The sequence below is a fragment of the Aquarana catesbeiana genome, linkage group LG03 (assembly GCF_042186555.1).
Source record: "Aquarana catesbeiana isolate 2022-GZ linkage group LG03, ASM4218655v1, whole genome shotgun sequence".
Taxonomy (NCBI): domain Eukaryota; kingdom Metazoa; phylum Chordata; class Amphibia; order Anura; family Ranidae; genus Aquarana; species Aquarana catesbeiana.
The window spans coordinates 561,635,490-561,652,942 of NC_133326.1; the positions used below are offsets into that span (position 1 = coordinate 561,635,490).

Here is a 17,453-nt window from a genome sequence, read left to right on the forward strand (position 1 = left end):
AAAGCTTGCTTGCATGGGTCCCGCATGGGCATGGGCGACACTCTCCTTTCTTTCTCTCTATTTTCTTTTCTTTCTCCGTTTGCTCCTTTTCTCCCTTCATTCTTGATATGAAAGCTATCATTACAGATTGCTGTTCTCGGAGGAGTAGAGTATATAGCCTGTGATATCTACCCAATACCTAACTTGGTCCTCCATGGTCCAGGTAACAGTTTTTTGTTATGCATTACACGTTCATATGCTGTTTCATGCTTGTCTGAAGATGCCCCTGCATGGGCAAACCATTGCATGCTATGGTTCTTGAAACTTTAATAAAAATATTTTAAAAGAAAATAGAACTGACCCGAAAACCATTTAGTTTAATTTTAATTCATAGTGCTCTGCAGTTCTTTTATCATAGATTAAATGTATTTGTAAAAAAACAAAATAAAAAAGTATTTAATCATATATATATATATACACATACACACACATACACACACACGTACATCTCCAAAAATTAGAATAGAATCAAGAAAGTTAATTTATTTCAGTAATTCAATTCAAAAAGTGAAACATATATTACATAGATTCATTACACACAGAGTGATATATTTCAAGCATTTATTTCTTTTAATTTTGATGATTATGGTTTACAGCTAGTGAGATAGACCTGTAAATTATATACATCTATAACTCTGTGACTCTATAACAAGTGTGTGAAAAAGAATGAGAGACAGGCATTTACCCTTTCCAGAAAAAGAAAAACCACAGATATTCCCCATAATCAGTTTTCTTTTAAAAAGCTCTATGCATTCCCTTTAAAAGTGACTTGGTCACCTTGATACAACAATAAAAGCACAGGTTCCCTGGAAAAGAAGTCTCTTAAAGCCCAATTAAAGATTCTTATTTTCTTTCTATAAATGCAGTTGGGCTGCATAAACAGTAAAATGTGGTTTTTTCCTTTGTTTTTAGGGAGCACTGTTGACTGAAGTACAATGCAGGCGGCTTATCTGACCACTAGAGACTCCACTGCTGTGGCCTGTGTTGCGCAGTGGTCCAGCTCTCCAGCCAGCACAGAGTATTTTAATCCTAGCCGCAACAAGTAGTACAGTAATAAAGAAAACAGAAAGGTGCTCAAATTCATTAATGCCTATGTAGTTTGACTGCGTTACAGTTCTAATATAGGAAACTTCAATTGGGCTTTATTACCCATGTGCTCCGTTGATAATCTCTTATGTATTCTGGGGGTACTGTTTCCTGAAGGATCTTATACATCGGATATCTGCGGTGTGTTTCCTCTCACCAGCCCCTACGTCATTATGGGACACAGGAACGATGTGAGGACCAGCAAAAGGAACCACGAAGCACTACCAGAAGCGTCAGATTTCCTTCAGGAAACGGAATCTCAGCGGCACTGTAAACCCAGGGAACACTGGGACTTGTAGCCTTTCCATCGGGCAATACAATTACCATCCCCACAACAAATGAACCTCCGGTCTTTAAGAGGTTTCTGTTACCAGGAGGCGAGGCAGGGTTTCTGATCATATGACTGCCGTTATTAGCTGTCACAGCAGTCACATGATCAGAAAGCTCCCGATCGCAAATAGAGATCGGAAGCTCTCCGTTAGCCACCAGCAACTGTGCCAAGAGCATGCATAGCGTGTGCTCTCGGCACATCTTTGTTTACATTCTGGTACGCATATATGCAGCCGCTCTGCGTTAAGGCTCTCTTGCCGAGAGGCCACATATATGCGTACCCCTGGCATGAAGTGGTTAATACAATTGTTATGACACACAAACATAACAAGTAATAATGTATATCATTATGGATATGTATTTCATATACATAAGGTTATAGTGAAGTGTGCTTTTTTTTCAATATTTCAATTTTTCTGCACTTAACCAGGGAAACGTCACTATAAACCCAAGAACAAAAAAGTGTAAAATATTGCAACTCATTCAGGCTTATCCGATCCAATCGTTAGATGTGATGGCTGCAATAGTTTTGTTTTTATCAGGGTGCTCACTAAGCGCCGGTTCACATTAGAAGCGGCACGACTTGTAGGTCGCCTCACCGAGGCGACCTGCACACGACTGCCGCGGCGACTTGCAAGACAACTTCTGTATAGAAGTCTATGCAAGTCGCCCCCAAAGTAGTACAGGAACCTTTCTTCTAAGTCGGAGCGACTTGCGTCGCTCCGATTAGAACGGTTCCATTGTACAGAACGGGAGGCGACTTGTCAGGCGGCTAGGTCGCCTGACAAGTCGCCCCCGTGTGAACCGGCTCTAACAGTATTGTTTTGATTTCAGGTAAACAGAACTTCTCTTCCTCTTCTCCATAACATGGGGGGGTTCTGCAGTCCACAGAGATAGCTGGGAGCACTGTAACTTATAGCTCTGTGCAGCACAGGAAGTTACATCTCACTAACTGTGCAGCACAGGTATAGAACACAGGAAGTTACAGCTTGCAAGATTTATGACAGGATCAACGTAAATGTTTTATACTAATCAAAAAGATATGACAAAACAATAGTATATTTAACAGACCAAAAGGAAGAAAATTAGAGAAGATCATTGTTAGGGTTTACACTATAGGAAAAACACTAAGGGATCATACACTGGATTTCAGCAGCAAGAATCAGTAGATTCTTGTGATCAGCATGACAGGTACATATAAATAGCGGTAGCTGCTCGGCCTATATAAGCTGACAAGCACAATAAAGCCGCAAACCACAGCTGAAGTTAGGGACGTATTTCCGAACCTGGGCACAGTCAACCACAGGTAACTGCTTGGTTTGCAGCTATATTTGCGAACAGCGGTGGCTGCTGTCAGCTTGTTACTAGTTTATATAGGCTGAGCAGCCTCCACCATTTGCATGCACCTGTCATTCTGGTCGCAAGAATCTGATGATTCTTGCCACTGGAATCCAGTGTATGCAGCTAAATGGCTGTGCGAAGGAAGCCTTAAAAAACAGTGTAGCCCAAAACTGCCAAACAAAGTAATGAAAATGAGTTTAACATTTAAGCAAGGTGTGGTAAATTGATTGAACAATGACATATAAAAATTTAGCAATCATTTCTTATAAACAGGAATCCTTCAGATTAATTGCACTAAGCTACCACACAGTACAAGAGCTTACAACTTCTCTTTGTGTATCTGTATACAACTCTCCTCCACATATAGTACGGCGTGAAGGGGCTCGGTTAAGGTGTAGAGGTGTCTGATCGGGTCACACAGCTCATAAAAGGATAGCTCCCCAGCTTCATAATCCAGGTATACCCTGAACCTCTTAATGGTAATTCCAGATAGATGTTCCAGACGAAAGTCATAATTACTATAAAACCTCATCAAACACCAGGACTTGTTATTAAATCCAATCCGTGAAAAAGGTACTATTCTGTCCATGCTGGGATAGCACATTCCTATCCCCCACTGATATTCTTTTAGGATCTCCACCTCCCAGTAATGTCGCCCTGAGGAACATGTCCTAGTGCTAACACCTGAGGGAGCTGCTGGAATCTGTTAGGGAATCATGGGCGAATCTGCTTTTTACGGGTCCAGGATGCAGTTTTCATGTCATCTGATATGCAGTTTTTTACCTGCTGTGTTTACATCAAGTAATAGGTTGGCGCGTTCTGGTGTACAAAAGCAAAGATCCACAACTTTCTTTAGATCAGTCCAACTTTTGTGTAAAACTCTTTTGATCAGAGCCTGATCTATTTAGCGTTGATCAGGGTGATGAAAACCAAGCTTCTGAAACATCTCTCTGTCCTTTTCCCACTCCAAGGCAACCGTGTTTGATGTTTTGCCTGATGTTTGTACGTGAGTCAGCGGATCAGTAATGTCACACTGCTTTTCGAACGGTTGTCCCTTCCTGGACAGTCTGTCGTGCCTTATTTCCAGGTATTGGATCACCTCACTGAATGAGCATACGTAGCCTGCTCTTGTTGTCTGGCAATTTTCCTCTGGACTTTATTCTCCAGATCTCGCAATTGTCTCCTGATGTCTTTAAACACAATAGTCAATCTCTATGTTTTAGTAACTACGCTTTTCCTTAATCTTCCAAGGTCATCTTGAAGATCCTTTATTAACTCTTCATTTCCTTCCTTTTCTTTCTAAGGCTCCAGTCAACGGGTCCATGCAATATCTTCTGTTCCTTATACAACATACATGGACAATCACAAGGCTGGTCCTTATCAAAATACAAGAGCCACACCCAGGTAGCCATTTGTATGCTGAAGCAAATATACCTAATATGGAAATGTAGTCACAGCATTTAAGATGTAGCCTACTATAAAAATATATATATTTATTACACACTGTGTCCACACGTATATACAGACTGTAAACTGTTTTTTTTTATGATTTGGGATAGAATTTTGATTCTGTTAGATTTTTATTGCTGCACGATATCCAATCACTTTCTTTTCAGTTGACCACCCACCTTGTGCCTTTACAGTCATGTTACTCTGTGAGTTTGATACCGTAATAGGAATCAGGAATTAAAGGTCCACCATATGTACAACACTCCTCAGCTGAAAAAAATCTCTCTGACATATTTTAAGGGGTCGTCCTCTTCATCAGATAGAGTCTCGGGCAGGTTGGTGGTGTTTGACAACTTTTTTGGAGGTGATGGTGTCAATTTTGGGCTTTGGGTTCCTTCTGAAGAAGTCTGAGGTTTCTCGTCTCTGTTCTTGCAGGATTCCGCCTCATCTCTTTCTATAACAGTTTCCGCATCACCGCCCTGCTCCTTTTTACTCTAAAGTAGAAACAAAATTACAGTTGCCATTAGGGCAGTGTAGAATTTCTTTTCTGCCTTTCTGCTATCAAAGTTAGGTGAATTTATCAAAATTGGAGCAGCCAGAACCTGGAGCAGCAGTGCACAGCAACCCATCAGCTTCTACCTTATATTTTCAAAGCTTAATGTGGAAGTAAAGGCTACATAGTACACTGCTGCTCTCTCCTCCTATCTATGATATATACTGCTGGCAAAAAAAGATGTTTGTAGATACTTTTTTTTTTAATCCGCTCCAGTCCGATCACGTGATACATGAGCTCTGCCTACCCTGTGTCCTGTACAGGCTGCTGCAGGGGAGAGGAGGGATTGCTGACATTGGAGGAGCAATGGAAACTGGTTGGTGATGTCTGGCTCTCATGACATAGGGGAGCTGGAGAGTATGTATCACATGACTGGACTGGAGCAGATTAAAAAAAGGTATTTACACACATCTTTTTTTACCAGCAGTATACAGCAAATGTAGAAGAAGGGGGGTGGAGAAGCATTTTTAAGCAGACGTATATATAGTCTTTACTTTCACTTTAAAATGAACAAGCTGAAGATACAAGCTGACTTATTGCCACGTACAGCTACTCTGGTGTCTGCCTGCTCCTGTTTTGATAACTTCCCTCCAATGTATGATTCCTTAAACATCTAAAAGGGTTGTTCATTCTATTATTTTTTTTAAGGACCCGGGTTCCTATACTGTTAGAATCAGCAACAATCTTCAATAAGATTATACAACAAATTACCTTGTTTTGCACATTCAATCCCCCTGTAAATATTGATGGTATTATAATATTAAACAGGCCTAACCCTGCTGCTGTCACTCAAATGATGCTCTGCTGTATATAATCACTATTATTTTTTTAAGTTTGAGCCTCACTAAACAGCCTGTCATTTATCTCACGAGAGGTCATAGATGCAGACAGTAGGAGCTTACTCACAGCAGAGCACTGAATCGTGCCAGCAGAGTCACCTCTTCCACCCTGCACACATTTTGATCAGCTCCTGCTTTGTTTAAATTTTTTTGTGCACAATGATCACACTAATGCGACTGACACTGCATATGATACAGTTTGTATGGCTGAAATCACATCACATCGCATTCGCACCAAAATGGTGCAGGACCCTTTTTTTTATGTCCGCACTGGAATCGGATAGCATGGGTGTTCAGACCTATGCGATCAGATTCCATAGTTTGCACTGCGGTCTGCGAACCCATTTGGGGGTGTCAATAACTTTATATTGACACCCGCAGCAGGTCAGAGAGCGCAGTGTGAATTGCCTGCAATTCGAATGCGATGCGGGAACCCGACCCGCACAGGAATCACCATGGTTCCCGCATCACACCAGTGTGAACCTTGCCGTACTCTGCTTCAACTGACACTTCTGTTTTATTACTTTATGGATGCACAGATAAGAATTCGTTGATCTTGACTGAAATCATAACATTTGCTAAGAAGCTGCAGACTCCTCTTGTCTGCCTACACAGTAGCAAGGAATGGGGTGATACAGACAGGAATGGAAACTTCCAGGAAATGATCAGATTCCTTCTAAAGGGCCACAACATGGCAAAAGAAAAACTACATTTTTTTTTTTAAAGAGTGGGGAAACATGCAAATGCTTTTTATCCTGTACTGCTGCAAAGCTTTCATTTCAAAAGTGAGGTCTGGCGTCAGTGCTTCTTTAACCAATTTTCTACAGGAGCAATTTTTTTTAATTTTTTTGCACACTTTTCACAATCTGAATTTTTTGCTGTAAAATTAAATTAAGGTATATATTTTCTGAAACCAGGGGCAGTTGCAATATTTTTATGTCGCACATTAATTGCGCCAACTTTTTATCAAATGCATTTTTATTTTTTTTAGGAACAAATAAACTAAAATGAATTTGAGTGCAAACACAATTTAATACCCAATTTTTGTTAAAATATAAAAGATGGGGGGGGGCGCATGCGCGAAGCCGTCCCAGCAAGGCACGCTGGCTTAGAGCTCCATGACTCCCGCGATTATACAGCCCAATAGCCATGCTACCCCATCCCGCTGCTGGGTCACAGTTACCGTGGCAACCTCCCGAGACTGTCACAGATCTACAGTCCACCATTACTGCGTTATTCCAAGAACTGGCACCATCAATTCCAATATAGCGACTTGAAATGGATAAGATCATCGCACTCTGGCACCGCGTACTGAAGACGGCCCCCCTCACGACATTGTTGTAAAGCTCCGTTTTTTCCGAGCCAAAGAACAATTGCTGACAGCATTGCGTCACAGACAATCGCTGGAGTTCCAGGGCCACCATTACCAGATCTTTCATGACCTATCCCAAGCAACGCTGGCGAAACGGAAAGCCATGAAACCTCTCCTTCAGATTCTACATAAACAACGCATTGCCTATTGCTGGGGATTTCTATTTTCCATTCGCTTCTCATACAAAGATTTATCTCACCAGTGCAAGTACAGCCGAGGATCTCCAATCAACACTCCAAGAACTCCTGATGCCTTAGGACCCCGCTGCTATAGGATGCTGCCGCAGATCTGCCTCTCATTCTCCCAGGAAGCCCCAAGCTTCCTCCGACCTGAAAGAATCCTCAAGCATCCATAAACGTGGACGATTTGCCTCACCCGTACCTGCCCATGAAGACTCCATGGACTGACCACCTACCCACAAACAGATGTCACTTTCCACCTCCACCTTGGAGCGTCCTTCCGGGACTTCCACCCTACCGTAACTATACCCTGAAACCTTAGAACTACTTACCATACTCAGTTTCTTGTTTTATTGTTCACAATATTAAAATTGCCTGAATCACCATGTCCATTTTTGAACACGGTGCCTCACGCTTAGTCCTTGAGCCACTTAGTTTATATGGTTTCTGCTAGTTAAATGTTGTTCTTTGCCTTTTTTACAGGTACTTCTGCCTCCCACCATACTTACTGCCTGGGCTGGATTGAGGGCATTTATTCCTGGCCCATGCAGCAAGACCTACCCTGAGCTTTAATGCGTTCTCTTTGTTCATGGAATGCTACCAGATGCCATATATGGCACCTTATTTCTTTACTGATGACCCATTATCAGCTATGTTCTAGTGGACCCATAGGTCTCCTACAACACTCCATTATCAGGTTCCACATACTCAACTATTTGCCTATCCCATTATGAGGGCTGTAGATCTCTCAGAGACTGTTCACTGCTGCCCACTCCAAGTCCACGAGTACCCTACTAGGAAATCTCATGGACCCATTTTTTGCCCTTGGTGACCAACCGGAGCATATCTTTCCTCTTAGACGCCTGAAGAGAACTGAACCCTGCACGGCGCCAGTACACCCACTACTCGCATCCACAAAGTATTTTCACGTATAGACCACATCTTCCTCACAGTCGGCTCCTCTCCTCCTGGCCTCTTCTATCGTCCCTTACACCTGGACGGACCATAGTGCGGTACTTGTGTCACTTTCCTCTCTCATCCCTAGGCCAACTCACACCGCCTGGTATATCAATGATAGTTTTCTGGCTAACCCCACCCATCGATTGGACATTGAAACAGCAATCAAAGATTACGTAGCAAATAACAAGTCCACTCACATATCTCCGCTAACTTTATGGGAAGCCCATAAACCAGTCAGAGGGGTTTGTATCAGTCAGGCTTCCCACCTACGCAAGGAGAAATGTTTACAACACAAACTTTGGAAGATACCTTCTTTAAAGCCTTGGCGACTTTCCAATCTTCTCCCTCTTCTGACAACCAAAACATTCTCGAAAAAGCACGCCTTGAACTGGACCTTTTTTTGACACAGGAGGCTGAAAAAACCCTGCGAAAAACTAAGCAGGCCTTCTAAATGAAGGCAAACAAACCTGATACCTTCTTGGCCCTAGCGTTCCGTAGAGCCGAACATACCCCAAAACCCATTAAAAACTTAAATTACCGTATATGCTGACACATATTTCGGCAACCCCCTAAAAATTATAAGGGAATTCCGCAGACGCCTCACTGACCTCTACCGAGACCCCAAAACCTATGACCAAGCCCTCCTCTCCTTCTTACGAATGCCCGCTCTCAACTCTGAGCATCGTGAAAACCTTGACAGGCCAATCACAGCGGAAGAAATACTCTTAGCAATCAAATCCTTAAAGCTGCGCACACATCCAGGTCCAGACGGCCAATCCGCAACCTACTATAAGAAATTTTCTGATCTTCTCTCCCCCCTTCTAGTAGATGCATATAATGCCCTCTTGGATGGCCACTCCTTTCGCACAGAATCCCTAACGGCAGCTAAATCTGATACCCAAACCCCACCACTGATGACTCTACCTGGTCTAACTTTAGACCCATTTCGATCCTCAACTTAAATGTCAAAATCCTGGCAAAAATCCTGTCCACCTGTCTTAATCCCTACATAGGCTCCTTAATACACAGAGACCAGGTTGGGTTCATTCCTGCTCGCAAAGCAGGCGATAACATTTGACGCGCAACGATTCTGCCTCATGCTGCTCGCACACGCCATATCCCATCCTGCTTTATCTCCCTAGATTTTCGCAAGGCCTTTGACATGCTTTCATGGCCTTACTTGAACTTTATCTTACGTCGATGGGGGTTTGGCAAGCACTTTCTGTAGTGGACTTCAGCTTTATATTCGAACCCCAAAGCTTTTGTCTCATATGCTGGCTTTCGCTCAGATCCCTTCCCCATAGAGCAGGGCACAGGACAGGGTTGCCTACTCTCCCCACTTCTCTTTGCCCTGGCTATTGAGCCCCTAGCCCTCCTTATACGCTCGAATCCCAACATCCAAGTCCTAGAACTGGGGGGTCACCAGCATAAGCTCTGCCTTTTTGCGGACAATATCCTTATTTTCATGACCTCCCTCTGATCTCAGCCCCCAACTTGTTAGACACGCCCTCTATTTTTGGCCAAATTTCTGGCCCTGAAGTCGACAGCCCTCAACAAATCTATGCCAAATTTTCTCCAATCCCACCTCAGTGAGGTCCTCCCCTTTCCTTGGGCAAACAAACATATCCCCTATGTAGGCATCAAACTAACCGCCAATCCCTCTGACCTTTATACTGCTAACTAACCCTCCCCCATGCTCTCCCACATCACATCCCTTATGTCCAAATGGACCCTGCTACCAATATCCTGGATGAGCCGAATCACTGTTGAAGATGTCCATCCTCCCGAAACTCCTCTACCTATTCCGTGTATTCCCTATCACGGTACCTTCACACCGCTTGAGAATTCTGAAACGCCGAACTTCCTCCTTTATTTGGAACAAACTGAGACCCCGCATACCTAAACCCACTTTGTACACCCCTAAAATAAGGGGAGGACCACGGAGTACCACATTTTTTTAAATACTACTATGCTGCAAAGCTAGCTCAGCTCAAGAAGTACCATGCCACTGTAGAAACCCCGTTATGGGTAGCAATAGAGTCCATGGACTGTGATCCTCTCTCAACAGCCACTTTCCTCTGATTGGCCCCAATCCACCGCAGATCTTTTACCAACCCGATGATAAGACATAGCCTTGTTTTCTGGGATAGGCTTAAAAGTTGATTTGGTCTCCAATCTCCTCAAAACCCCTTACTCTTTTCTCTGCAACCCCTTTTTTTACCCAGCTTGGTCCTCCCGGACCTAATTTTCGAGCCTGGACTAGAGCTGGCCTCATTAGAGCCCATCAGTTCTTCACGTTTAGCTCTTTCAAGCCCTTCCGGACCCTATGTGAGACACACGACATACCCTCTTCAGAACTGTTCCGATTTCTACAAATCAAACATTTCCTTATGCCGTGTACCCCCTCTGACCCCTCAGACTCAGGTTTTACCCATTTGAACGGGCATGTAAGTCTGACCCAAACAAGTGTGGATTAATCTCGGAGCTCTACACTTTACTAGTAGGCTGATACCGCAAAGCCCCCCCATTTACGTTAGCAGATGAGAGAGAGATTTAAACCTCACACTTGACCACGCAGATTGCTCCTCTATCTGGCAGGCGACTAAATCTTCCTCCCCCAACATAGCCGCCTTGGAAATGAACTATAAGGTGCTTACCAGGTGGTACCTGGTCCCTTCCAGGATACACAAATTCCTCCCTCAATATTCACCACACTGGTTCCGCGGATGTAGTGTAGATGGAACACACCTTCACATATGGCGGGATTGTCCTATCACACAAACCTTCTGGTCGTAGATTTTCTCCATCCTATCAAAGCTGTTTAATACATCCCTATCACCTGATCCCACTGTAACCCTCCTGAACTACAAGCCCAAGACCCTGACCCACTGTCAATTTAAGCTTCTGCTATACGTCACAACAGCTGCCAAACAGACCATAGCAAAAGCCTGAAAATCCCCCTCCCTCTGTGTACTCGCAACCAAGCATAGACAGAACAAAATGGATGCCTAGCATAACCTTTCATCACCCAAGCGCTGATCCATGCTAAAATTGAAGCAACTTTATTAAATAAAATTCCAAAATCCGAGAATCCCTTGAGTGACCCATTTCTTACCCACAGGTTTCGACGAAACCCTATTACGCCCATAGCCCTGATACCATACTCTCCTCGCCTCACCCTTAGAGTCTGCCTTCCACCTCTCCTACCCCATTACCCTCCCCCCTCAACTCTTACTCTCTGTCCCCCCCCTTTTTTTTTATCTTCTCTCTCCCGTAGCCTCCTCACCCCTGCTCGGAATCTGCACTAAACAATCCCCACACATGCCCACATATTCTATCTTAGACTACAGTCTCCCAAATATCTTAAGTTCTTTACTACTCTCCTTAACCAGGGAGCCCCATTGCTACCCTCAAAAATAACGATTGGGCACACCACGGAGAGTATAGGCTGAAACCCTCCTCTCCCCAAAATTCCCCACCCCTACAGTTAATGTGTTCTATACCCGTATCATACTCCCTCACCTCGTAGTAATTTGAAATAGACCATTCCTCCTTGCTTTCCCTTATTTGACCACTGGCCTTCTGTGATTGTCTTTGAATGTTAATTAATGACACATTACACCTGCTTTATCCCAAAGACTATGTCAGTGCTGCTCCCCCTTCTATTTTGAAATCTATTGTTCCATTCTTATTAGTTGTTCACATAAATACTCAATGTCTAGAAGTATTGCCTTCCCCTCATGGCGCAGTCTGCTCCCAGTAGGGGTGCTTGAGGATGTTAGGCAATACTCCACACTTTACACTCTGCCTCTGGCATATACACACACACACATATATATATATATATATATATATATATATATATATATATATATATATATATATATATATATATATGTATATATATGTATGTATGTATGTATATATATATATATATATATATATATACAGTAAGGTCCATAAATATTTGGACATCATCACAATTCTAATCATTTTGGCTCTATACACCACCACAATGGATTTGAAATGAAACGTACAAAATGTGCTTTAACTGCAGACTTTCAGCTTTAATTTGAGGGTATTTACATCCAAATCAAGTGAATGGTGTAGGAATTACAACAGTTTGTATATGTGCCTCCCACTTTTTAAGGGACCAAAAGTAATGGGACAATTGGCTGCTCAGCTGTTCCATGGCCAGGTGTGTGTTATTCCCTCACTCCCATCCCATTTACAAGGAGCAGATAAAAAGGTCCAGAGTTCATTTCAAGTGTGCTATTTGCATTTGGAATCTGTTGCTGTCAATATGAGATCCAAAGAGCTGTCACTATCAGTGAAGCAAGCCATCATTAGGCTGAAAAAAGAAAAACAAACCCATCAGAGAGATAGCAAAAACATTGGATGTGGCCAAATCAACTGTTTGGAATATCCTTAAAAAGAAAGAACGCACCGGTGAGCTCAGCAACACCAAAAGACCCGGGAGACCACGGAAAACAACTGTGGTGGAAGAATTCTTTCCCTGGTGAAGAAAACACCCTTCACAACAGTTGGCCAAGACAAGAACACTCTCCAAGAGGTAGGTGTATGCATGTCAAAGTCAACAATCAAGAGAAGAATTCACCAGAGGGCATACAGAGGGTTCACCACAAGATGTAAACCATTGGTTAGCCTTAAAAACAGGAAGGCCAGATTAGAGTTTGCCAAACAACATCTAAAAAAGCCTTCACAGTTCTGGAACAACATCCTATGGACAGATGAGACAAAAATCAACTTGTGCCAGAGTGAAGAGTATGGAGAAGGAAAGGAACTGCTCATGATCCAAAGCATACCACCTCATCAGTGAAGCATGGTGGTGGTAGCGTCATGGCGTGAGCATGTATGGCTGCCAACGGAACTGGTTCTCTTGTATTTATTGATGATGTGACTGCTGACAAAAGCATCAAGATGAATTCTGAAGTGTTTCGGGAAATATTATCTGCTCATATTCAGCAAAATGCTTCAGAACTCATTGGACGGCACTTCACAGTGCAGATGGACAATGACCCGAAGCATACTGCGAAAGCAACCAAAGGGTTTTTTAAGGAAAGAAGTGGAATGTTATGCAATGGCCAAGTCAATCACTTGACCTGAATCCGATTGAGCATGCATTTCACTTGCTGAAGACAAAACTGAAGGGAAAATGCCCCAAGAACAAGCAGGAACTTAAGACAGTTGCAGTAGAGGCCTGGCAGAGCATCACCAGGGATGAAACCCAGTGTCTGGTGATGTCTATGCATTCCAGACTTCAGGCTGTAATTGACTGCAAAGGATTTGCAACCAAGTATTAAAAAGTGAAAGTTTGATGGATGATTTGGATGTAAATACCCTCAAATTAAAGCTGAAAGTCTGCAGTTAAAGCACATCTTGTTCATTTCATTTTAAATCCATTGTGGTGGTGTATAGAACCAAGAAGATTAGAATTGTGTTGATGCCCCAATATTTATGGACCTGACTATATATATATATATATATATATATATATATATATATATATATATATATATAAGATGGGGTTACTTTAAGTAAATAGATACCAAACATGTCAAGCCTTAAAATCGCATGCACCCATGAAATAGCGAAAACCTATGGTACCCAAAGTTGTCAAAGGGCAACACTGTGTCATTTAAGCTTTATTTTATTTTTTTCATTAAAATAACAAACATGCTATACTTACCTGCTCTGTGTAATGGTTTTATACAGAGAAGCCCCGATCCTCTTCTGGGGTCCCCCGCCAGTGCTCCAGGCGCCTCCCCCCAACCCAGTGCGCCCATGGAAAGCTGCATTTTATGGGGGCACCCGTGCATACTCGCTCTCGAGCCATCCTGTCTGCGTCTATTGACACAGAGCGGGCGGCTCGGCCCTGCTTGCTCGGCACAGGAGTTGATTGACAGCAGCGGGAGCCAATGGCTCCCACTGCCATGAATCTGCCCAGGGAGGAGGGAGACAGCGGCAAGAGACGCTACTCTTGTACACATCACTGGATCGCATCGGGCTCAGGTAAGTTTAAGGGGGGCTGGGGGATTTTGCAGTACAGAAGTTTTTAAACTTAATGCATAGAATGCATTAAGGTGAAAAACCTTAAGGCTTTGGAACCACTTTAAAAGCCTGTACATCTTATCTGTTTAGCGTTGACCATAAATGATAGCCCTAGGATTGCTGTTCTCACTCTGACATTCAAGATGATACTTCACATGTGTAATGCAACTTATGTTTACAACTAAAGAGAAACAGGGCCCTCTATGTCACATGACTGCCCAAAAGAAAAGAAATCATCTTCCTTTGCAGTTTTTTTTTTTTTTTTTTTTTAATCTGGTAACCGAGTTGTTTTAACCCCCTGAATTCTAGAACTTTTTCTTGCCCTTAATACCTAGTACTTAATAATACTTAAAGAGTAACTCCAATTTTGTTGAGAAAAAAAAAACACTCCCCTCCACCTGATCTATGTACATTGCAAGGATTTTAAACTTTTTGCAAAGATTCCTACCTTTTGTTATTCTGAAGAAATAGTTGTTTGTGTGTCCATGTGCTAAGTGAATCTAATGGGATTGGTTCTAATGAAGAAATTGGCAAGGACTGCAACCCTTTAGATGTGATTTCCCTTTGGGAGTATCCCACCAAAAATGATATGTTTGTTGCCAAAAATCTGATTTGTATCTTAGTACAGACTTCTGGGAAAATCAGTTAGCCAATCACACAATCAAGAAATGACATTTTCAGGGGGTGTACTGTACATCACCTGTGTACAGAACGTCTCCAGGTAGCAATGATGCATTTTACAGAAAATTACAGCACTGCAGATTGAAAAGGAAATGTAAAACACATTCAATTACAATATGACTTTATTTGCATTTGCTATATTATTTTTTATTTGCTATTTTTTTTAGTTTGTCTCTCTGGAAACAGGTAAAACATAACTTGTCACAGAGCCTTTGATAAACCCTGCATTAGCTGTAGGTATATTTAGCCACACAGTAAAGTGACCAGGTAATTGGTTATGTATAAGGCCCCTTTCACACTGGGGCGGGGGTGGGGGCAGCATTGGTGGTAAAGCGCCGATATTGTTAGCGGCGCTTTACTGTCAGTATTCGGCCGCTAGCGGGGAGGTTTTACCCCCCCGCTAGCGGCCGAGGAAGGGTTAAAAACCACCACAAAGCGCCTCTGCAGAGGCGCTTTGCCGATGGTATAGCCGCACTGTCCCATTGATTTCAATGGGCAGGAGCGGTGAAGGAGCAGTGTATACACCGCTCCGAAGATGCTGCTAGCAGGACTTTTTTTTCCGTCCTGCTAGCGCACTGCTCCAGTGTGAAAGCCCTCGGGGCTTTCACACTGGAGAGACAGCAGCGGCTGTTTCGGTTCGGTTTGCAGGCACTATTTTTAACGCAATAGCGCCTGCAAACTGCCTCAGTGTGAAAGGGGCCTTAGTCTTTAGATCTGCAACAGAAAAGAGTCTTTTAGGCCATTTGTTTCACTCATATGTTACTTTTTTTACAAAAAGTTACCTTGTTTATGATCTCAAGTGCGTAGTCAACCAATTCTTTTTCATTCATACAGTAAACTGTTGACTTCCTGGGTGATCTGGACATGTAAAACAAAAAGAAAATTTACTTACACAAGAACACATCCTTGCCGTGATCTTATCACCAGACCACTCATTTCAACAACAATTTTCCCACAAGATTATATGTGCATTTAACATATTTTATGCATGTTATCTAGATGTACCAATCTCCCTTGTGTTGACATCCAAAAGTCCTGAGACTGCAGCTGGGCACCGCCATCTTGGATGTTATGCCAGCAGCCCCAGCTGTCACTTAACCACTTAAAGACCAGGCTTTTTCTTGCACTTTTTGTTTACATGTAACAATAATTTATTTTTTGCTAGAAAATTACTTAGAACCCCCAAACATTATATATTTTTTAAAGCAGGGGGGTTAGAAAATAAATTGGTGGGTTTTGCAATTTTTTATGTCACAAGGTATTTGCCAAAAAGAACAAAAAAAAATCTGCAAGGACCACTCTTAGTATAAACTAAATGGCTGAACTAAAATATTCCAACCAGCCAAATATCTACCGCTGACTCACCTTCGTATATATAATATACGGATATCCCCACTGCTATCTGATGAACTGGCTATACTGCTGCTTGTACAACAGCACTTCAGGTGCAATCAATGACTGTCCGGAAGCTGTGATATTACAGCAGCATCCACTTTTGTATCCATGTAATACTCACAGTAAAAAGCCAGGACAGTAATATGCCCCAAAATTGTTTAGAACATGGTGTATACACTGCAGCAGAGTGCAGGGGTCAGGACCATGTAATGCACAGGGCAGCTTGCAGATTTCAGTGGGCAGAGGTCAATGCCCCCTTATGGTGGTGGCTGGTAGTAAGTTCCTCTTTAAATGCTGGTGGTCAGCGATACAAGCCTCCTTAAATGGTGGTGATCAGTGGTGAGTGCCCCATAACTGTTCATGGTCAGTGGTGCTTTTGCCTTCATAACATCAATCGCCATTGTGCCTCTAGATGGTCAATCTGCCCCCTCGCTGCTGTGTATCCCTTTTAATGGTCAATATACCCCCTTTGTGATTAGTGAGCCCTCCTTTCGTTGGTGGTCAGTGGGAGCAGATACTTACAAAGGAAGAAGCAATAGGCAGCAGAGGCAGAAGGAGGGGGCTGTGTTTACATTTTTTTTTTGTTTACACTTGTAAATGCAGTGATTGGTTCACATCAATCACAAGGCACAAAGCTGCTCTGCATGGATCTGTGTATTTTGCCTGTGACAGCTTGATTACCAGAATCAAAAGGGTCCATTGGCCGTCCATATTTTCTACTGAGTCTGATAACCTGACTTTTTTTTTTTTTTTTAAACAATGGCGTGATTATAAGGTGGTGAAACTAAGTGGTGATTGGTCAAGAAAGTAGCAAGTCAAGTCTTACCTGTACTTCTTTCTCTTCACATTTCTTGAAAATGGTTTCTTTGTATCTACTTTGTCCTCCGTCATCCACTGTGGTAGGACCCTCTTTTTTGCCTTGGATTCATCACCATCCATTGAACTGGGTTATTCACATACAACAATATTCAATTATTTGCAGTCGGTTACATTGCAAATAACAAAGATGTAAACCCTAACTGGATGACATTTAGTTTGCAAAAACACTGTGTATCATAAGCCATTTTTTTTTAAATACAGTTTTCACCTTTTTTTTTTAAAAGAAAATCAGTTTTATTTATATTATCTCCTTCAAGCTTTGAACTCTCCCAACTGCC

At 42.5% G+C, this 17,453-nt stretch overlaps 1 protein-coding gene across 3 annotated transcripts in view; it reads right to left on the bottom strand.

Moving 5' to 3' along the window:
• Positions 1-507: 507 nt before the first annotated feature.
• CYREN (cell cycle regulator of NHEJ) overlaps positions 508-17,453 on the bottom strand; it is a 41,856-nt gene continuing 24,910 nt past the window's right edge. For all 3 annotated transcript variants that reach the window (XM_073621784.1, XM_073621785.1, XM_073621787.1), the window contains exons 2-4: positions 17,123-17,239; positions 15,684-15,759; positions 508-4,739 (exon numbers count right to left, since the gene is read on the bottom strand). In XM_073621784.1, the coding sequence (XP_073477885.1) occupies positions 4,512-4,739; positions 15,684-15,759; positions 17,123-17,235 (417 nt within the window). In that variant the 5' untranslated portion in view covers positions 17,236-17,239 and the 3' untranslated portion in view covers positions 508-4,511. The remainder of the gene's footprint in view (positions 4,740-15,683; positions 15,760-17,122; positions 17,240-17,453) is intronic.